Source organism: Rhincodon typus, chromosome 22 (assembly GCF_021869965.1).
Source record: "Rhincodon typus isolate 14 chromosome 22, sRhiTyp1.1, whole genome shotgun sequence".
In the NCBI taxonomy this organism is placed as follows: Eukaryota; Metazoa; Chordata; class Chondrichthyes; order Orectolobiformes; family Rhincodontidae; genus Rhincodon; species Rhincodon typus.
This window is the reverse complement of record NC_063353.1, coordinates 1,854,918-1,877,791: the sequence shown is the minus strand read 5'-3', so window position 1 is coordinate 1,877,791 and position 22,874 is coordinate 1,854,918. Positions and strand designations below refer to the sequence as shown.

Below are 22,874 nucleotides of genomic sequence, written 5' to 3'. Positions count from 1 at the left end.
CTCACCTTTACTGGCTCCATCCCCGCCTCTTCGACCTGTTTGTTTCCTCTCCACCTATCCTCTCCTCTATCCCTCTTCTATCCGCCTCCCACTCTCTCCCTACTTATTTCAAAACCCCCTTCCCCTCCCCCTTTTCTGATGAAGGGTCTAGGCCCGAAACGTCAGCCTCTCTGCTCCTATGATGCTGCTTGGCCTGCTGTGTTCATCCAGCCCTGCACCTTGTTGTCTCGACCCGAAACGTCAGCTTTCCTGCTCCTCTGACGCTGCTTGGCCTGCTGTGCTCATCCAGTTCTACACCCTGTTATCTTTTATCACCATCTTCTGTTTCCTCTCACTAAGCCAATTTTGCATTCAAATTGCCATGTAATTCTGAATCCTATCTGTTTTTACTTTATCTTTGTGTGGGACCTTGTCAAAGGATTCGCTGAAATCCAAACAAATGACATCAACTGAGCTAACCTCATGAATACTTCCTCGAAAATTTGCATTAAATTTGTTAGGCATAACCTCCCTCTGACAAAGCCCACCTGACTAACCCTGATCAAACCTCACCTCTTCAAGTGGAGATTCATTCTCTCCTTTTCTCCAATAGTTTCCCTACTGCTTATGAGAGACTCACTGGTCTGTAATTCCATGGTTTATTTTGACCATCCTTCTTGAAAAATGGAACTGTTTTAACTTCCCCACCCCTCTAGCACCTCCCTGTGGTCAGAGAGGAATTAAAAATTTGGTTCAGAGTTCCAGTAATTTCCTTCCTTGTCTCACACTGCCTGAGATACAACTTGTGTGTGCCTGGAGACGTATCCACTTTGAAGCTCAAAACTTCCAGTACCTTCTCAGCCCACTCAAGAGCCTCACAGGTCGTCTTCCTGATTTCTGTACCTAAATCCTCCTTCTCCAGAGTGAAAACAGATATGAAGTATCATAGAACTGAGGAAGGGAACTGAGTATCATAGTTCTGAGGAAGGGTCACCGGACCCGAAACATTAACTGTAACTCTGTCTACTCCTCCACAGATGCTACCAGACCTGCTGAGCTTTTCCAGCAACTTTGTTTTTGTTCCTGATTTACAGCATCCTCAGTTCTTTTGGTTTTTATGAAGTATCGTAGAATCAGGATAGGCTACTGGGGCCAACAAGTCCACATGGACTGTCTGAAGAGCATCCCACCCAGACCCACCATCCCCCCTTTCCTGTAACCCTGCATTTTCCATGGAACATCCAACTACCCTACACATCCCTGGACACTATGGGAAATTTAGCACGGCCAATCCACCTAACCTGCACATCTTTAGATTTTTGGGATGAAACCAGACACCCGGAGGAAACCCACGCAGATACAGGGAGCATGTGCAAACTCCACATAGACAGTCGCCCAAGGCTGGGATTGAACCCTGGTACCTAGCGCAGTGAGACAGCAGTGCTAACCACTGAGCCACCATATTGTTTAAAATCCTGCCAGTGCCCTCCAGTTCCACTCACAGTTTGCCCATTGGTCTGTAATGGGCTCTACTCTTTACCTACTTAACCTCTTTCCCCTTAATATACTTGCTGAACATATTTGGATTCTCCCTAATCTTACCCACTAGTGTTTTCTCTCGCCTGCTTTCTACACATTTAATTGCTTCCTTAAGCTCCCCCTGCACTTTCTGTACTCTACTATTTTGATTGTCTCCCTTTGTACTTGCTAAAACCTTCTCTTTTTTCCTTCATATTCGTTCCTGAATATTCCTAGACATCATGGGATCTCCAGGCTTGTTGCTCCTACATTTCACCCTAAAGGGAACATGTTAGGCCTGTACTCTCCCCAATTGCTTATTGAACAACTCCACTGTTCAGTTGTAGTTTTTCTCACAAGGAGCAGTTTCCAGTCTACTTTAGCTAGATCCTGCCTTATTTTCCATAACAAACGTAAATTATACTATGTGGTGGTTCCTATCACTAAATGGTCCCCCACTGCCACTTTGACCACCTGTCTGTCTTTGTTCTGCAGAATTAGGACAAATACTGCACTGAACTTATTGGATGATAAAATGGTTTCCTGAATACATTTCAAGAAATCCACTCCCTCTAAATCCCTAACACTATGACTCTCCCAATTAATATTGGGGAAGTTGAAACCCCCTAATGTAATTATTCTAGTACAAGATTATTATTTTTACACACCTCAGTGAATTGTCTACATAACTGCTGTTCTATTGCCAGCTGACTGTTTGGGGCCTGTAATATACTTCCAGCAATGTGCCTGCCCCCTTTTTATTCCTAAACTCTACTCTCAAAGCCTCATTTGAAGACCCTTCCAAGCTATTACCCTCCTTACTGCAGTAACTGACTCCTTAATAATGATGCAACACCACCTCCTCTTTTACACCCTCCCCTATCTCGCCTAAAGATCCTATTCCCTGAAATGTTGGAGTTGCCAGTTGTGCCCTTCCTTGTGATGGCAACAATATTATAATTCCACATGTCAATCCGTACCCTTAACTCATCTGTCCTACCTCTAAAGTAGAGACCATCCCTTGGAACTCAACCTGGCTGAACTCCTCTGTTTTGGTACCTTTATTCTAATATACTGTTTCCTCATTGTACTATCACTCTGTATTGGTCATGGAGTATTCCAGGAATCTAAACTGCACTTCCTCTGTTTTTTTTTTCCATAAATTGTTTGGATTTTCCCACAAGGGGACAGAGATTAAAGATTATTAATATCGCCAATGATAATCAAGTTTAAGGAATGATATATGCTATCGCAAGAGAGCATACATGGACAGAAAAGAGGCAGATTCAGTGAAATATAACAGTTGGAAGAAATTGGGCCTTGCAGTTCCACACCTTTTAACTTGCTGTCCCACTTCCTAAGGCTCCAAAATAATGTATAAGATGCGTGAAAGGATTTATGTACATGCACACACTTCGATGAAGAGGTGAATAATCAACTCTGATTAATGCCAGCAGCATTCATAGCTGACAGATTGTTGGTTTGTAATGCAAATTTAATGTCAGCTCTGCCATTTTTGAATACCACATTTAACTGTGTGCTCTCTGTTCCTCCTTACTCCCATCAGCACTACTTAAAGGGATCATATTAGTTGATGGATTACCTCTGGACATTTGTGCATTTATGGCTTTTTTGGAGCTCTTCTGTAGATATGTAAATTTCAGTAGTCAAGAAGTAGTCCATTTTGTGAAGTATGTTTCTGATGCTGTAAAAGGTTATGTTGAATCAAATTGCCTTTAGAAATGAGTGTCCTGGCACAATGTCCACTTGGAATTAGGCATGATTGGGAGCATTGTGTCTTTTGGCATCAGATCTGCCTACTGAAAACTAACCTCCAGCATTAACATCCATAGTGATTTATTCATATTGTTAGCAAAGTTGTTGCTTGTGTGTTTTGGGTATCAGAATCTCTCTCATCCTGTGCTATTTTCTCCACTATATCATCCAAGCATCTAGAACCACATTATGCTGGTCTAAAAGTTGCTTCTTTGTTTAGAAGTGTTTTCTTTCTTCTGCAAGCAGGGTATATCTTTCCTTTAAGAGGTACTTATTTGAAGGGTTGTTTATCGGACTAAAGGCCTGTGACCAGCAGTGTTTCACAGGGATTGACACTGGGTTCACTGTTGTTTTTCATTTATATAAATGATTTGGTAAGACGAGTGGTTAGTAAGTTTGTGGATGACACCAAAATTGGTGGCAATGTCAACAGTGGAGAAAGTTATCTAAGATTGCAAGCGGATCTTGATCAATTGGGCCAATGGGCTGATGAGTGGCAGATGGGGTTTAATTTGGATAAATGCAAGGTATTGCATTTTGGTAAAGCAAACAAGGGCAGGACTAATATAGTTAATGAAGGGGCCCTGGATAGTGGTTTCAAACAGAGACCTAGGGGTTCAGGTACATTGTTCTTGGAAAGTTGCGTCACAGATGGGCAGGATGGTTAAAGAAGGTGTTAAGTATCCTTGTCTTCGTTGCTCATTGAGTATAGAAGTTGGGACATCATGTTGAGGTTGTACAGGAAGTTTGTATATCCACTTTTGGAGTACTGTGTACAGTTCTAGCCACCCTGCTATAGGAAGGATATTGTTAAATTGGAGCGGTTTCAGAAAAGTTTTTTACCAGGACCTGGTGGGAACTACAGGATTTGAGTTATAAGGAAAAGGTGGATAAGCTGAGACATGTTTTGCTGGAACATAGGAGGTTGAGGGGTGTCCTTTATAGAGGTTTATAAAATCATGAGGGGCAGAGATAAAGTGAATAGCAAAGGTCTTTTCCCAAGGGTGGTGAGTTCAAAACTAGAGGGTTTTTTTTAAAGGCGATAGGGGAAAGATTTAAAAGGGACCTGAGAAATGAGCTGCCAGAGGAAGTGGTAGATGTAGGTACAGTTACAACATTGAAAAGACATTTGGACAGGTGCATGAATTGGATGGATTTAGTGGGAATATGGGTCAAATGGAGGCAAGTAGGACTAGTTTAGTTGCAGAAACTTGACGGCAGTTGGACTGAGGGTCTGTTTCCATGCTGTATGACTCTATGACTCTATGCTCACTGCCTTTAAGTACTGTCTAAAATACTCAATTTCTAGTCCATGCAATAAAAACTGTAACTTGCATTTGTATCATGCCTTTAATGTACCAAAACATCCTAAGCCACTTCACAGCAGCATGATTAAACCAAATTTAATAATGAATAACGTAAAGAATACAAGGACAGCTTAATCAATTGGATATATTTTAAGGAGTCTCTTAAAGGAGGATGGACAGGCAGAGAAGCTTGAAGAAGCAATTCCACAGTTTAGAACTTAGGGAGCTGCAGTCATGGTTGCCATTGGTGGAGCCAGTAAAACTGGGAATGCAAACAAGTCTGCAAATGGAGGAGCTTAAGGATCTCAAAGTTGTAGGTCTTGAAGAGGCTACAGAGATTGGGAGAGATAGAGCTAATGATTATTACATATTACCTAAGTTAAGGTTAGGAAACACATGCAGCGGAGGCCTTACTTAATGTTCAGAGATAGTAGGAACTGCAGATGCTGGAGAATCTGAGATAACAAGGTGTAGAGCAGGATGAACACAGCAGGCCAAGCAGCATCAGAGGAGCAGGAAGGCTGATGTTTCGGGCCTAGACCCTCCTTCAGAAATGGGGGAGGGGAAGGGACTTCTGAAATAAATAGGGAGATAGGGGGAGGTGGATACAAGATGGATAGAGGAGAAGATAGGTGGAGAGGAGACAGACAGGTCAAAGAGGTGGAGATGGCGCCAGTAAAGGTGAGTGTAGGTGGGGAGGTAGGGAGGACGGACAGGTCAAGGGGGCGGGTTAGTAGGTAGGAGATGGGGGTGACGCTTGAGGTAGGAGGAGGGGATAGGTGGGAGGAAGGACAGGTTAGGGAGGCGGGGACGAACTGGGCTGGTTTTGGGATGCGGTAGGGGGAGGGGAGATTTTGAAGCTTGTGAAGTGCAAATTGATACCATTGGGCTGCAGGGTTCCCAAGCGGAATATGAGTTGCTGTTCCTGCAACCTTCAGTTAGCATCGTTGTGGCAGTGCAGGAGGCCCAGGATGGACATGTCGTCTGCGGAATGGGAGGGGGAGTTGAAATGGTTCGCGACTGGGAGGTGCAGTTGTTTAGTGCGAATCAAGCGCAAGTGTTCTGCAAAGCGGTCCCCAAGCCTCCGCTTGGTTTCCCCGATGTAGAGGAGGCCACAACGGGAACAGCGGATGCAGAATACCACATTAGCAGGTGTGCAGGTGAACATCTGCTTGATGTGGAAAGTCTTCTTGGGGCCTGGGATGGGGGTGAGGGGGGAGGTGTAGGAGCATGTGTAACACTTCCTGCAGTTGCAGGGAAAAGTGCCGGGTGAGGTGGGGCTGGAGGGGAGTGTGGAGTGGACAAGGGAGTCACGGAGAGAGTTGTCCCTCTGGAAGGCAGATAAGGGTAGGGAGGGAAAAATGTCTTTGGTGGTTGGATTGGATTGCAGATGGCGGAAGTGTCGGAGGATGATGCGTTGGATCCGGAGGTTGGTGGGGTGGTACATGAGGACGAGGGGGATTCTGTTTTGGTTGTTATTGCGGGTAGGGGGTGTGAGGGATGAGTTGCGGGAAATGCGGGAGACATGGTTGAGGGTGTTCTTGACCACTGAGGGGGGGAAGTTGCGGTCCTTGAAAAACGAGGCGGAGTTGCATCGGCGTTGGTGGTGGGCGGAGTTGCATCAGATGTTCAGATGTTTTTGAGGCAGGCAGCTTCCTTCATTTATCAAGATTTTTATTTTTCAAATCGTGTTGGTTAGGTTTCTAGGCCAACCTTTTCAGTATCAAGACACACTTCAATGAGACAAACAATTCCATGGCACACCCACTTTCTTTCGGATGAACTGATTGCGCATAAATGCCACATTTACTTGCATTTACAATAGTGACATCCTTACTAGAGAGGTTTGCAACATAGTGCATGCAAGAAGGTAAAGAAGGATCAAAAGCACTAATGTTTCAAATCCACGATAAAAATGCACTGTCTTTGACATATATTAAAAATCTGCTGAACTCAGCTGATTCAAGCTAATCATGAACAATGGATCAGAACAAAACTTAATGATTGGTCAGAGCGGTAGCAGGAGCAGAGCAGATCAGAGTAGAGCAAACCTGGGAGTGAACAGCAACGGAAACTTCAGGATAAAAACCTGAGGAATGGGTCCTGGGTTGAAGTCAGTTGCAGCAGCAATGGGTGCAGAGCAGAGCAAAGCTGAAATCCAAAGGTGGAGCTCCGAAGATGATGTCAGGGTTCAAAAAACTTTTTTTTAAATTTGCTCACAGGATGAGGGTGTTGCTGGCTAGGCCAGCATTTATTGTCCACCTTTAGAGGCAGTTAAGAGTCAACAATATTGCTGTGGATCTGGAATCACATATAGGCCAGAAAAGGTAAAGAAGGCAGTTTCCTTTCCTAAAGGACGTTAGTGAAGCAGATGGGATTTTCTGACAATAGACAATTGTTTCATGGTCAGGATTAGATTTTTTTTTATTGAATTCAAACGCCACCATTTGCTGTGGCAGGATTCAAATCTAGGCTCCCCAGAACTTTTTTTTTCTGAAGAAGGGTCTAGGCCCGAAACGTCAGCTTTCCTGCTCCTCTGATGCTGCTTGGCCTGCTGTGTTCATCCAGCTCCACACCATGTTATCTAGAGGATAAAATACTTGTTTTAGTCGCTTGCAGTTAGTTAAGAATAGAGAGCGAAAGTGGGAAACCTGATTTGGGAAAGATAGTAGGAACTGCAGATACTGGAGAATCTGAGATAACAAGGTGTAAAGCTGGATGAACACAACAGGCCGAGGAGCAGGAAGGCTGACGTTTCGGGCCTAGACCCTTCTTCAGAAATGGGGGAGGGCAAGGGGCTTCTGAAATAAATAGGGAGAGAGGGGGAGGCGGATAGAAGATGGATAGAGGAGAAGATAGGTGGAGAGGAGACAGACAGGTCAAAGAGGCGGGGGTGGAGCCAGTAAAAGTGAGTGTAGGTGGGGAGGTAGGGAGGAGATAGGTCAGTCTAGGGAGGATGGACAGGTCAAGGAGGCGGGATGAGGTTAGTAAGTAGGAGATGGGGGTGGGGCTTGAGGTGGGAGGAGTGGATAGGTGGGAGGAAGGACAGTTTAGGGAGGCGGGGACGAGCTGGGCTGGTTTTGGGATGCGGTGGGGGGAGGGGAGATTTTGAAGCTTGTGAAATCCACATTGATACCATTGGGCTGCAGGGTTCCCAAGCGGAATATGAGTTGCTGTTCCTGCAACCTTCAGGTAGCATCGTTGTGGCACTGCAGGAGGCCCAGGATGGACATGTCGTCTGAGGAATGGGAGGGGGAGTTGAAATGGTTCGCGACTGGGAGGTGCAGTTGTTTAGTGCGAACCGAGCGTAGGTGTTCTGCAAAGCGGTCCCCAAGCCTCCGCTTGGTTTGGGAGTAGTGAACAAGGTTGAGTAACTTGTTGAACAACAACAACAAGGTTGAGTAATTTGATCCCAGCTTATTTATTATTTGTAGTTGATAAGGATCACAATGGCAGGAGAACTTGGCCTTGTGGAGTGCAATATGCGGGAAATCAGGGACGCTTCCAGTCTCCATGGTGACCATGAACACAGGAGGTGTATTCAGCTGTAGCCCCTGATTTGCGACATGGAGTTCTGGAGCTGTGGATGGTCCTTAATGAGTACTTCACATCAATATTCACCAAAGAGAAGGACTTGGATGATAAGATTAGGGAGAAGTATGTTGATGTCCTGAGACATGTTGAGATTAAGAAGGAGGAAGTGTTGGATGTCTTGAAAGCATATAGGGCCTGAACCCGATGGGATCTATCCCAATATACTGAAGAAGACAAGGGAGAAAATTGCTGGGGTCTTGATAGAGATCTTTGTATTCTCTTTAACCACAGGCGAGGTCCAGAAGACTGGTGAATAGCCTATGTTGACGTTTGTTTAAGAAACGCAACAGAGATACTCCAGGAAATTATAGGCCGCTGAGGCTTACATCAGTGGTAGGGAAATTATTGGAGAATATTCTTAGGGACAGGATTTATTTGCAATAAGAGAATATTGGATTTAGTATAGCTTTGTACGGGGGAGGTCATGTATCAGGAACTTAATTGGGTTTTTTTTTGAGGAAATGATGACGATTATTAATAAGGGTAGGGCAGTGGATGTTGTCTGCATAGAGTTTACTAAAGTTTTTGACAAGTTCCCTCATGGTAGGCTGGTCCAGAAGATTAAGTTGCATGGAATCCATAGTGAGTTAGCAAGTTGGACATCAAACTGGCTTGGTCATAGAAGATGGAGGACAGTTATGGAAGGATGTTTTGTGACTGGAGGTCTGTAACCAATGGTGTTCCACAAAGATCAGTGCTGGGATTGCTGTTGTTTGTAATATAAATGACTTCAATGAAAATGTAGGTGATCTGATTAGTATGTTTACAGACAACACAAGAATTATTGATATGAGGAAGGTCGAAGGATATAGATCAGTTGGAAAGTTGGGCATGAGAGATGACAGATGGAGTTTAATCCAGACAAGTATGAGGTGATGCATTTTAGGAGGTCAAATGCAAGGGGAAAGTATACAGTAAACGACAGGACCCTTGGGAGCATTGATATGCAGAGAGATCTTGGGGTGCAAATCTGTAGCTCCCTAATAGTGGCAACATAATTGGATAAGGTGGTAAAGAAGGTGTATGGACATGCTTGCCTTTTATTGGTCGGGCATTAAGTATAAAAGCTGGCAAGTCATGTTACATCTGTATAAGACTTTACTTAGACCACATTTGGAGTGTTGTATGGTCGCCACACTATTGGAAGAATGTGGAGGCTTTGGAGAGGGTGCAAAAGAGGTTTACTAGGATGTTGAATCAGAGATAGTAGGAACTGCAGATGCTGGAGAATCCGAGACAACAAGGTGCAGGGCTGGATGAACACAGCAGGCCAAGCAGCATCATAGGAGCAGAGAGGCTGACGTTTCGGGCCTAGACCCTTCATCAGAAAAAAGGATGTTGTCTGGATTGGAATGTATTAGCTATAAGGAGAGGTTGGACAAACTTGGATTGTTTACGCTAGTGTCAGAGGCTGAGGAACGACCTGATAGAAGTATATAAAATTATGAGAGGCATGGATGGGGGGATAGTCGGAGTCGTTTTCTCAGGTTGGAAATGTCAAATGCTAGGGAACATAGGTTTAAGGTGAGAGCGGAGAAGTTTAAAGGAGATGGGCAAGGAAAGTTTGTTATACAGAGATGGTATGTGCCTTTAGCCTGGTGCCAAGGGAAGTAGGAGAAGTAGACATTAGCAAAGTTTAAGAGACATTTAGAGAGGTACATGAACAGGCAGAGAACAGAGGGATACAGACAATGTGCGGGCAGATGGGAGTAGTTTAGATGGCATCATGGTTGGCACAGACATGATAGGCCAAAGGGCAGTTTACTGGGTTAGTAGAAAAATGGTGCAGAGCCCACTGATATGGAGAGAAATTGATGAGAGCGCCACACACAAATCTTGCTCCATTAAAAAGCACTCCCATGTATTCTTTCTCCTGTACGCCAATGTTGAAATGTTCATTTGCAGTTATGTTGTTGCAAACTGCAAGTGTATAGCAATAGCATGGTTGGAGATTGTTGGATATTCATGAACTGCAGTCAAGTAAACATGTACAAAAGCACCCCTCTTAATTTGAGCTTCATTGTGTGATGTATTCTTAGTTCTGCATATTCATTTTCTTTGTCAGCTTTTGTGATGAATCAGAAGAGAGTGAAATAAATGGATCACATATCCAGTCATAACCTTTCACATTTGTTGAGGAGAAGTAGAATTTCAACTTCTCTTGCAGTGCTTTGAGATGTTTGAATATGAGGCGATGCAGCTGTTAAGTGGCATTGCCTCTACTACTGACGAAACTAGTGGAAACATCTACTACTTTCTTTTGTCAAGGGCCCAGTTTTTACCTGAAATCTTGAAGTTTATCTATGATGATTAAGATTTCCTTGTTCTTCCTCTGCATTTTAGTATTCAGCTCATTCAGTTGGCTAAAAATGTCTGAGATATGCCAGCTTAGCCCATCAGTAGTCATTAGATGGTGATATCTTTTCGTAAGGCATTCCATCAGCATTGAAAACTCTTGTCAGTTCTCTTTGCAGCTCATGATCATGGAAGAGAAAATCTTCCATGATAGCCATCACATCTTGCTGTATAACAGATAACACTGATGCTTGGCCCCATCTCTGCACACAAAATAGTGGACAAAACATAATACCAATGGCCAAAAGAACTGTGGATGCTGGAAATCAGAAAAAGAACAGACAGAAATTGCTGTAAAAACTCAGTGGGTCTGGTAGCATCTGTCGAGAGAAAGCAGAGTCAATGTTTTGGGTCCAGTGACCTTTCTTCAGAACCGTTAGTAATTAGGAAAGATAATGAGGTGGAGAGAGGGAAGGAGTAAACAATAGGTGGAGATAGAGCCCAAACACAGAGAAAAACAGTCGGACAGCCAAAGGAGTGCATAATGTTCAGTTTGGGAGAATGAATTGCTGTTAATTGGGACTATTAGTAGCTGGCAATGTGTGGTGTGTGGTAACAAGGTCTGGTGTGTGGGGGTTGGGGTGTGAACATGGGAGAAGGTGTCAAACCCTAAAATTGTTGAATTCCATATTGAGTCCAGTAGACTGCAGAGTTCCCAAGTGGAAAATGGAGTGCTGTTCTTCCAGCTTGCACTGACCTTCGCTGGAGCACCATAGCAAGCCTGAGACATGTTGATCAGGGAACACGATGGTGTGTTGAAGTGGCAGGCATTTGGAAGGTCAGGATCTTTTTTGCAGACAGATCATAGATATTCTGCAAAGCAGTCACCCAGTCTGAGCTTCATTTCCCCAATGTAGAGGAGATTATATTGTGAATAGCAAATACAGTAGACTAAATTGAGTGAAGTGCAGGGAAAGCGCTGCTTCATCAGGAGGGTGTGTTTGGGGCTTTAATAGGGAGGAGGGAGGAAGGAAATGGGCAGGTGTTACACCTTCTGCGATTGTTAGGGAAGGTGCCGTGCGGAACATGTTGGGAGTGAAGGAGGAGTGGATCAGGGTGTCCCAGAGAGAATGGTCCCTGCGGAAGGCTGACAAGGGAGAGAGGTGAATATATGTCTAGTGGTGACATCCTGCTGGAGATGGCGGAAATAGCGGCTAATGATCCACTGGGTGTGCATGCTGGTAGGTTGGTAGATGGCCACAAGGGGTATTACTGTTGAGGAAGGGAAGATAGGAGATGAGGGTCGAAGTGCGGGAGATGGATCGGACCTAGCTGAGGGTCCTATCAATCATGGTGTTGGGGAAAATCCTTGGTTGATGAAGATGGATATTTTGCAGATGCCCTTGTTGAAGTTGGGATCACCAGAACAGATGTGACAGAGACGTAGGAACTGGGAGAATGGAATAGTCTTTACAGGAAGTGGGGTATGCAGATGTATAGTCAAGGTAACTATGGGAATCGGTGGGTATGTAGTGGATATTGGTTGCCAGCGTACCCCAGAAATGAAAACCGAGATGTCAAGGAAGAGTTAGAGATGGACCAGGTTCAAAATGATAGAGTAGAAATTGGAAGTGAAGGAGATAAACTTTTGCAATTCTGGATGAGAGAGGGAAGCAGCACTGATGATGTCATCAATATACTGGAGAAAGGATTGTTGGTTTGGGTCCGGAGTAGGACCGGAACAGGCAATGTTCACATATCGGACCAAGAGACAGGCACAACTGGGGCCCATGTGGTTACTCATAGCCACACCTTTTGACCAGTTTCTCCAATTCCACAAGCTCTGCCTTCCTCACCTTCTGAAACTACCCCAAATGACTGCTTCCACATTAAAACTCTGAAAGAACCATTATTCCACAAGGCACTCCTATGTAAACCAAACGCAACACCCGAAAAGAGAAACCAACACTCACCACTCACTGTCTTTGAGTCCAATAATTCCAAACCCAACCTGGAATTAGAGATTTAGATCCTGGACAAGAGCCTTAACTTCTTATGGTCCAGACCAGACACTACTACCCCCACCCCAAGTATTGTAAGGAGATAGCCTAGACCCTAACTTTTCTATTTATTTAAGGCATGTGCTGTGTTCTAGATGTAATTTGATTGGTCCACCACATAGCTTTGACCAAAACACACTTCATTCATACAACACAGTTAAAATACCAAAAAAAAAAATTGGCATAACTTTAACTCGATTGAAATACTTAAGATAATGTATGATTTAACCTCTAGTCATCAGTTAGTCCCAATGTAGGCAGCATCCCACAAACAAACCTTTGGCAAAAACACAATTCAGCAAAACAGTTCTGGTTCTCATGTGCTGCCTCTCTCCGGCCCAGAAGAAAGAAACAATCTGCCCCTTTTGATTTTTAAGAGAGAGCCTCTCATCAAAGACTTCACTCTAGCAGCTTGGAACTTAAGGTTTTAGTTCAGCAGCCAGAGAAATCTTCAACTGCCTGAAAGCAAAACTAAAAACCTTCCTGGGTCTGTGTGAGCCTGACCCCAACCACTGATGCTACTTTTGTCTAATTTAAAAAAAATATCCAGGGATAACTCCAAGCTGTTTACCAATTGCTGTCAGAAACAGACATTCTGTAACCACTGTGGCGACCCCCTCTGCAAGAGAAGCAGCACAGAAAATATCTCTTTTAAAGGCACAGTACCATTACAACACTGTGGGACCAGCTCAATGATGATGCCCAATGAATTGGTGATTCACTGGTTGTGCAATCGTGATTATTTAGTAAATCCTTTCCATTAGTTCAATCACATCTAATATTGGGCATTATGTTCCGTGCTTTGCAAGCATGTATTGCTTAAGAATGGTCAGCATGCTGCCCAGCGTGCATAGTCAAAATGATATGTTGTTTGAGTGTCTTCCAGCCTTTGGAACATATGCCTTGCATCACCCGAGCACGGAAACTTATATGCCACATTACTTAACTGTGGCCAACCCATCAATGACTTGACGTTAGCATCCTATTAGCAGCAAGTACCACTAGTATGTTCATTACAAAGTACAGTGTGAGATGGCTAGGCTTTACCTGCTGCTCAGATATTTGAGATGTCTTCTGTTCCAGCATAATCTGAAGTAGAGAGAAAATCCAACCATTATCCATCTTTCAGGGCCAACATTGAACGATGTACAGAAAGAAATGATTTGATCAGGTTAGCCATAATCATTTTCTTGGTTTTGATACATCCTGATTTAGCATCAAGCTTACGTAGTGAGCCAATGGCTATGACCCTGTTTACGAGATTAATGATAAGACTGATCTTGAAGCATCTGGAACTGTAGGATCATCATCAGCAGTCCCTCACAGATGAGGATGATTCTCTTCCACTCAGAGTGAGTCTGTAGGTAGCTGTACAGACCAATGTGGCTACCGCAGGCTCTGTTATGCAATGGGATCCTGTATATTCACCAGTGACTTGTGGAAGGCAGTAGTAGAAAAGCAAATTTCAATTTCAACCACAACATGTACACTAGCATAGATGGTATAGGCATGGGATCCCTAACACGGTAAATTCTCCCTAAAATTTTGGTGGTTTCCACAGGGAGCATGTTTTTGATGGAATAATCACTAACGTCCTAACCCTTGCATACCTCCTGTACCTTCGCCCAGCTCCAGGAAAGTACTGAAACTGAGAGGAGCACAAAGGAAGCATTTCAAGGACTTCCCAAAGGCTTTCCTCAAGAAATGTAATGTAGATGTCCATGCTTGGGAGACCCTCATTCAGGATAAACCGAAATGGAAGAAGCCCTTATATGAAGAGGCACAACTTTATGGGGACACCCCTCGGCAAGAGGAAGTATTTGAGAGGAACTGGAGAAAGGAACATTAGCGACTTCAAAGCCAAGGTCCAATTCCACCACCTGGAAACACCCGTCAGGTGTGTGATTTAACATGCAGCTCAAGAATCAAGTTCATCAGTCACACAAAGATGCACAGAACCCAGGACCAGTGACATGGAATTTCTTAACTACACAATCATACTCGTTAGTGAGTGACTGAAAATGACGATGACGTCCAATACATAGATGAATTACTTGCTATATTTGAATTTACAACTGCATTTTAAAATTTCCTTATGCATCTTAATAGACAACATCCACAAATTTACCTTTGAAATGGTCCAGACAACCGGCTCCCTTTTCTCAATGTGCTGTTTAGGAAAGGTTGTCTAGAACCTTTTAGAAATGGTTGTCTGTCAAGGAACACAATCCCGTCATTCTGTATAAATTGTTATTGCAGACACTTCATGATCAAGAGTGGATTGATGGGCGGTAATTGGCTGGGTTGGATTTTTTCTACATTTTGTGCACAGGACATATTGTTAACTTTTAGAGTGGCCATGATCACAGTTTTGTAATAAAGGCAGTCAACAATTTATAGCAATTTTCTAATAGTTTATTGAGTGTGTTAAGAGGCAGCAATTTAGATATGATACATTAGTTAGTTAGATAATGCAAATGTACAACCATGACCACCACACCACAAAAAGACAATTGGGGATGGTTCACTGATACCAGAGGACAAACAAGCTACTGGTGTGCAATATGTTAGTCTTGTTAAAGTTGGATGTGTGGCATCCTGCTCTCTAGCTGAGGTGTTCTGAGGAAGGGTCACCAGACCTGAAACATTAACTCTGGTTTTTTCCTTCACAGATGCTGCCAGACCTGCTGAGCTTTTCCAATAACTTTGATTTTGTTAGGGAACTCTTCCCTGGATTTTCCTCCTTTGCTTCTGGTCCATCTTCCATTGAACACTTCAAATTTTCAATTAATCAGGGAAAACCATCATGGAGACATGACAGATAGGTCATGCCTGACAAATTTTATAGACTATTTGGACGAAGTGACTGAGGTGATGGACGGGTGAACGTCTATGGATGTTGTTTATATGGACTTCCAGAAGGCATTTGATGAAATCCCACATAAGAGACTGTTAACTAAGGCAGAAGTCCATGGAATTGAGGGCAAATTACTGATATGGCTCAGAGATCGGATAAGTGGCAGGTGATAGAAAGTGGGGATAATAGGTAAGTAATAAAATTGTTAGGATATGACCAGTGGTATCCCATAAGGATCTGTCATACATCCAAACTTTCTGATGATGCAAAGTTAGGCCACATTGTCTACAATGTGGATGATAACATAAAATTACAAAGGATATTGATAGACTAAGTGATTGGGCAAAGCTGTGGCAGGTGGAGTTCAATGTAAGTAAGTGTGATGTTATCCATTTTGGACCCAAAAAAGGACAGGTCAATTACTTTCTAGATAGTATGAAGTTAAGTACAGTGGATGTCCAAAGAGTCTTGAGGGTTCAGGGGTGTAGATCTTTAAAATGTCATGAGCAGATGCATAAAATAATCAAGAAAGCTAATGGAATGTTGGCCTTTATATCTCGGACTGGAGTATAAGGATGCAGAAGTTATACTGCAGTTATACCAATCCCTAGTTAGACACCACTTGGAATACTGTGAGCAGATTGGGCACCACACCTTCGGAAGGATGTATTGGCCTTGGAGGAAGTACAATGTAGGTTTACAAGAATGATACCTGGACTTCAGGAGTTAACTTATGAGGAGAGATTATACAAATTAGATCTATTTTCTCTTGAATTTAGGAGATTAAGTGGGTGATCTGATGCAAGTCTCTAAGATATTAACAGGTAAAGATGATAGGGTAGATAAAAATGAACCATTTCTACTGGTTGGGGATTCTTGAACTAAGGGGCATGGTCTGGCCGTAATTCTCAGACTGTTCAGAGGAGATGCCAGGATGCACTTCTATACACAAAGGGTGGTTGGTACTTGGAACTCTCTTCCAAACAGCAGTGGATGCTCGATTAGTTATTAGTTCTAAATCTGAGATAGATAATTTTTTGTTAAGCAAAGGTATTAAAGGATATGGACCAAAGGCAGGTTTATGGAGTTAGGCCATGGATCAGTCATGATTTTATTGAATGAGGAGCTGATATACAATACTCCTGTTCATATGTTTCTATGTTCCCTCTGCCTGATGAGGGCTTCTTGATGTGGACTGCTGTCTGGGGACTGCCTGATGAGAACTGCTGCCTACAAGGTCTGCTTGATGAGAGCACCCCAAAAAGAGCTGCCTCTTCCCTGAGCATTTATTGTTGTTATTTGTGTCTCACGCAATTGCCTGAACTCTTTTGACCAATGGTCATGTGACAACCACTCATGACATCAGATGACCATTTTCCCTTTGCCCACCTACATTTGAAGGTTAGTTTTCAGTCCTTTGAATTAGAAAATCTTCTCATTTTTGAAAACAGTGTACTGATACCAGGGTGCATTTGGCTCTAGGTAAGCCATTGAATCTAATTCATTGTACATTGTGATCTCTTTTTCTTGTAATTCTTCCCTTTTGTTTTCCAAAGCTAGAATTGTGGGAAGTTAATTCCTGCCGCAGTAGCTGTTAAATGAAGTTCCATGCTACACAGTAAATAGTCAGAAAATTCAGTTTTTTAAGGGATGCCAATATACCAACAATTTATGGAAAATTGCCCAGGTAGATGCTAGTGTAGCAACTGTACTGGAATGGCTGAGCTAAGGGTGCATCTAACTTTAAAATACAGGTCTTCAATACTATTACCAGATTGTTGTCAGGGTCCGTAGCCTTTACAACATGCAGTGCCTTGTGCAGTTTCTTGATATCATGTGGAATGAATTGAACTGGCCAAATTTAAGCATCTGTAATGCTTAGAATTTCAGGAGGAGGCCAAGATAGATCATCTGCTCCACACTTCTGGCTGAAAGTGGTTGAAAGTATATGTGCTGAGTTTCCCTATCATTGATGATGGGGGTATTTGCGAAGCCTCCTCTGTTCATTAGTTATCTAATTGTCCACCATTGTTAACAGCTAGATGTAGCTGAATTTCAGAATTTAGAGGGGATCCATCAGTTGTGGGATTACTTAGTTTTGTGTATTGCATGCTGCTTCTGCTGTTTTCCGTGCAAGTCGTCCAGTTTTTCCGCTTCACCCGGGTGAAAATGTATTTTTCACAATGCCTGATGCATATTGCGGTGGCCATTTATATTTATAATAATATTATAGTGTATAGTAGAAATAACATCGTTGAGTAAGTTTCTGTTTACAATTTTTTTTTCTGTAAATATATTTATAGTAAACAGTTTCCAGACATTTCCATTAAAAGAAAACTTCCTGATCAATTGTGACAAAGGGTTTGTGGTGAATTGGAAATACAAAATGTGATGTTTTCTCAGATTTTTATTATTTGGGAAAAGAAGTGCTGATGATGCTGCCAAGATTGCATGATTTAATGGTGGACAAGTGGGTTGAATAGCGTGATCGTAGCATCTAGAACATTTGCTCGTACAGCACCAGGATTTTGGGTCAAAATCCTGGAATTTTCTCCCTAATAGCATTGTGGGTCGTCCCAGGAGGACTGCAGCGGTTCAAAAAGGCAGCTGACCACCACCTTCTCAAGGGCAACTAAGGATTGGCAAGAAATGCTGGCCAGCCACTGACACCCACATCTCACAAATGAATTTAAAAAAAAACCCACCACTCCCACCCACCCGCATTTCACCATAAGTTTCTCATAAACTTGCTGAAAATTCCAATATTGTGCTTCGGTATGGTCGAGTGCGTTGTCTTATGATAGTAGGTTGGACAGGGTGGGCTTGTTTCCACTGGAGTTTAAATGAGCTAGGGTGGGGTGACTTGATTGAAGTGTACAAGATTATGAATGGTCTTTAAATGATGGATAACGAGAGGATGTTTCCACTTATAGGTCAGTCTAGACTTAAGGTGCACTATTTGGAACTTTGCCTAGGAAAATGGTGGAGGTGGGGTCATTGAATACGTTTAAGACCGAAGTGGATAAATTCTTGTTTGGGCAATGGAATCAAGGGTTATCGGAGATAAATGGAATCTGGAATACAAAGCACAAACAGATCAACCATGATCTCATTGAAAAAGCAGGGATAAGGTGCCAAATGGCTTACTTCTACTCTTATTTCATATGTTTGTATTTTCTGCTGATCCTCTGTGGTTATTTTGGCAGAAATTCCCTAAAAGAACCATTAATATATTGTTGCTTCAGTATCAACTGTACTGGTTAATTTAAGGCAATCATTTAAACATAAATGCCTTAAAACTGCTGTTGTGCTATGACCATTTCTGTTAATACAACCATAACTGTTTTGTAATTAGTTACATTTTGAAATTTTTACTGATAATAAAACCTCACTGAAGAAAATGTATTGTTTTTTAGAAAGCTGCGACACTGCTACAGAAGGTCGAAACTGAGGAGGAGATCCTATATTCATTAAGAACAAAACCGACATTAACTGATAATGAAGAACTTGATGTTGTACCAGCCCCTATCTTGCTGTCCAGAACGCACAATTCTGTGATATTCAAGCCAGCTCATTTTCCTTCTTCTAAAGAGGTTGACAAACTTTTATAGTTTTAAACTATTGAATATTGTCATTGGCAGTGCAATAATGGACATTGTTGTGTTGGTAATGGTTATGACATAATATTTTCATATTTTTATTAAAGTACTAGTAATAGTTTGTTCAACAATTTGGCAAACAGTAAAATAATAGAAATGTTAGCAATGAATAATGGCAGAATCTTCCCAGGACCCCCATTGACATGGGCTATGGGAAGAAATTTAGGAAAATCGAATGACATGTCCTGTGAGGATCTTCTTGACATTAAGACCAAAAAGTCACATTTTCCAACCAAGTCCTGGAACTTTGAGATGAGATTCTTGCAAGTGAGTGGTGGGAGGCCTATGAACAGGTCCTATTGCTCATTGACAACCTCGTTATGACTAATCTTATCTCATTAAGATGCAGGCTCCCATTCTCCCATCACCAGATCGAAGTTAGAGGGCAGGAATTCTCGACATGAAAGTCAGAGCGGACACCTGGTGATTCCAGCTTGCCACTGCAGCTCTCTGAAGTCAGCAGTGTGGGATAATAAGGTGATTAAGGAGGCATTGCTTTTATTAATTGAGTCATAGAATGCAGGAGCAGGGAAGTTATGCTGGAACTGTATAAAACACTGGGTTAGGCCACAACTGGATTACTGCATGCAGTTAGAACATAGAACAGTACAGGCCCTTTGGCCCACGATGTTGTGCCAAACTTTTACCCTAATCCTGAGGTCTGTCTAACCTCTATCCCTACCTTATACTATCATCCATATTCCTATCTCATAGCCGCTTAAATGCCCCTAAGGAGGCCGACTCCACTACCCTCTCCGGCAATGCATTCCACGCCCCTACTACTCTCTTGAGTAAAGAACCTACGTCTGACGTCTCCCCTATATCTACCTCCACTCACTTTAAAACTATGCCCCCTCGTAACAGCTACCTCCACCTGAGGAAAAAGTCTCTGGCTGTCCACTCTGATCAGTTTGTACACCTCTATCAAGTCACCACTCATCCTTTGTCGTTCTAAAGACAAAAGCCCTAGCTCTCTCAACCTTTCCTCGTAAGACCTTCCCTCCATTCCAGACAACATCCTGGTAAATATCCTCTGCACCTTTTCCAACGCCTCCACATCTTTCCAGTAATGAGGCGATCAGAACTGGACACAATACTCCAGATGTGGCCGAACCAGGCTCTTGAACTCAATCCCTCTATTAATGAAAGCTAACACACCGTACGTCTTCTTAATAACCCTATCCACCTGGGTGGCAGCTTTCAGGGAACTGTGAACATGAATCCCAAGATCCCTCTGCTCCTCCACACTGCCAAGAATCTTTTCATTAACCCTGTATTCTGCTTTCAAGTTTTTCCTTCCAAAATGAATCACCTCACACTTTTCAGGGTTAAACTCCATCTGCCACTTCTCAGCCCAGCTCTGCATCCTATCAATGTCCCTTTGTAACCTAGAACAGCCCTCCGCACTGTCCACAACACAACCCACCTTCGTATCGTCCGCGAACTTACTAATCCACCCTTCCACTCCTTCATCCAAATCATTTACAAAAATCACAAATAGAAGAGGACCCAGAATAGATCCTTGTGGTACACCACTCGTAACTGAGCACCATGTTTAATATTTTCCATCCACTACCACCCTTTGTCTTCTAAGGGTCAGCCAATTCTGAATCCAATCTGCCATTTTTCCCCGTATCCCATGCCTCCTTACCTTCTGCATGAGCCTACCATGGGGAACCTTATCAGACGCCTTACTTAAATCCATGTATACCATATCCACTGCTCTACTTTTATCCACGTGTTTGGTCACCTCTTCAAAGAATTCAATAAGGTTTGTGAGGCATGATCTACCCCTCACAAATCCATGCTGACTATCACAAATCAAACTGTGCCTTTCCAAGTGAATATAAATCCTATCTCTCAGAGCCCTTTCCAATAATTTGCCCACCACTGACATAAGACTAACTGGCCTGTAATTTCCGGGGTTATCCTTATTCCCTTTTTTGAACAAGGGAATGATGTTTGCCTCTCTCCAATCTTCCGGCACTATACCCGTGGACAGTGAGGACGAAAAGATCATCGCCAAAGGCCCTGCGATCTCTTCCCTCGCTTCCCATAGAATCCTTGGATAAATCCCATCAGGCCTGGGGGACTTATCTATCTGCAACTTCCTCAAAATTCCTAGCACATCTTCCTTACTAACAGCAACCTCCTCTAGCCTACCAGCCTGTTTCATGCTGCTGTCCTCTACAACTAGGTCCCTCTCAGTTGTGAATACTGAAGAAAAGTATTCATTAAGGACCTCTCCTATCTCTTTAGGCTCTGTGCACAAATTCCCTTTACAATCATTGATAGGCCCTACCCTCTCTCTGGTCATTCTCTTATTCCTCATGTACATGGAAAAAGCCTTGGAGTTTTCCTTGATCAAGGTTTTCTCATGCCCCCTTATAGCTCTCCTAAGCCCTTTCTTCAGCTCCTTCCTGGATAACTTGTATCCCTCTGGAGCCTTTTCCGTTCCTTGTTTCCTAAACCTTACATAAGCATCCTTCTTCCTCTTAACCAGTCGTTCGACCTCTGTTGAAAACCAAGGCTCCCTCACTCGACTGCCTCTTCCCTGCCTGCTAGGGACAAACATATCGAGCACACGCAGTATGCATTCCTTAAACAATCTCCATATTTCAATAGTGCTCTTCCCTGACAGCATCTGTTCCCACTTTATGTTACCCAGTTCTTGCCTAACAGAATTGTAATTACCCTTCCCCCAATTATAAACCTTACCCTGCTGTATGTACCTATCCTTTTCCACATGACTATTGTAAAAGTAACAGAGTTATGATCGCTACTGCCAAAATGCTCTCCTACCAACAGGTCTGACACTTGACCTGGTTCATTGCCAAGCACCAAATCCAAAGTGACCTCTCCTCGTGTTGGTCTATCTACATACTGTGTCAGGAATCCTTCCTGAACGCACTGGACAAAATCCGCTCCATCTAAACTCTTAGAACTAAAATGTTTCCAATCAATATTTGGAAGTTTGAAGTCACCCATGACTACAACCCTGTGACTTCTGCACCTTTCCAGTATCTGCCTCCCAATCTGCTCCTCCACTCCTCTGCAACTATTAGGGGGTCTGTAAAAAAAGCCCCCAACAAAGTGACTGCTCCTTTCTTGTTCCGGACCTCAACCCAACCTGACTCTGTAGACATATCATTCTCGAACTGCCTTTCAGTAGCTGCTATACTAGCCCTGACTGGCAATGCCACTCCCCGCCTCTCTTTCCACCCTCCCTATTTCTTTTAAAGCATCTAAATCCCGGAACTTCCAACAACCATTCTTGTCCCTGAGTTACCCAAGTTTCTGTAATGGCCACAACATCGTAGTTCCAAGTGCTGACCCATGCTCTAAGTTCATCCTCCTTATTTCTGATATTTCTAGCATTGAAGTATACACACCTCAAACCATCTCTGTGTCCACAATTACGCTCCATCATCCACGTTTCTTTATTAACAACCTCACTCCCTGTTGTGTCCATTGGAAGGCTGAATACCTCATCCTCTGAATTATAAATCCGGTTCCCCACCCCCTGCCAATCTAGTTTAAACCATCCTGTACAGCTCGAGCAAACCTCCCTCCCAGGATATTTGTGCCCTTCCGGTTCAGGTGCAACTGGTCCTTACTGTACAGGTCCCACCTCCCCCAGAATGTGCTCCAACTATCCACATAATGGAAGCCCTCCCTCCTACACCAGCCCTGTAGCCACATGTTTATCTGCACTCTCTCCCTATTTCTTACCTCGTTATCACGTAGCACTGGTAGTAATCCAGAGATAACTATCCTGTTTGTCCTGGACTTCAGCTTCCAACCTAACTCCCTGTATTCGTTTTTCACA

The 22,874-nt window shown here is 43.1% G+C and overlaps 1 protein-coding gene across 1 annotated transcript in view; it reads left to right on the top strand.

The window, feature by feature from the left end:
• Positions 1 to 22,874, top strand: part of LOC109934893 (cilia- and flagella-associated protein 54-like) — a 172,017-nt gene that overhangs the window by 89,137 nt on the left and 60,006 nt on the right. The window contains exon 19 of the mRNA XM_048610553.1: positions 18,803 to 18,979. Within this exon, the coding sequence (XP_048466510.1) occupies positions 18,803 to 18,979 (177 nt within the window). The remainder of the gene's footprint in view (positions 1 to 18,802; positions 18,980 to 22,874) is intronic.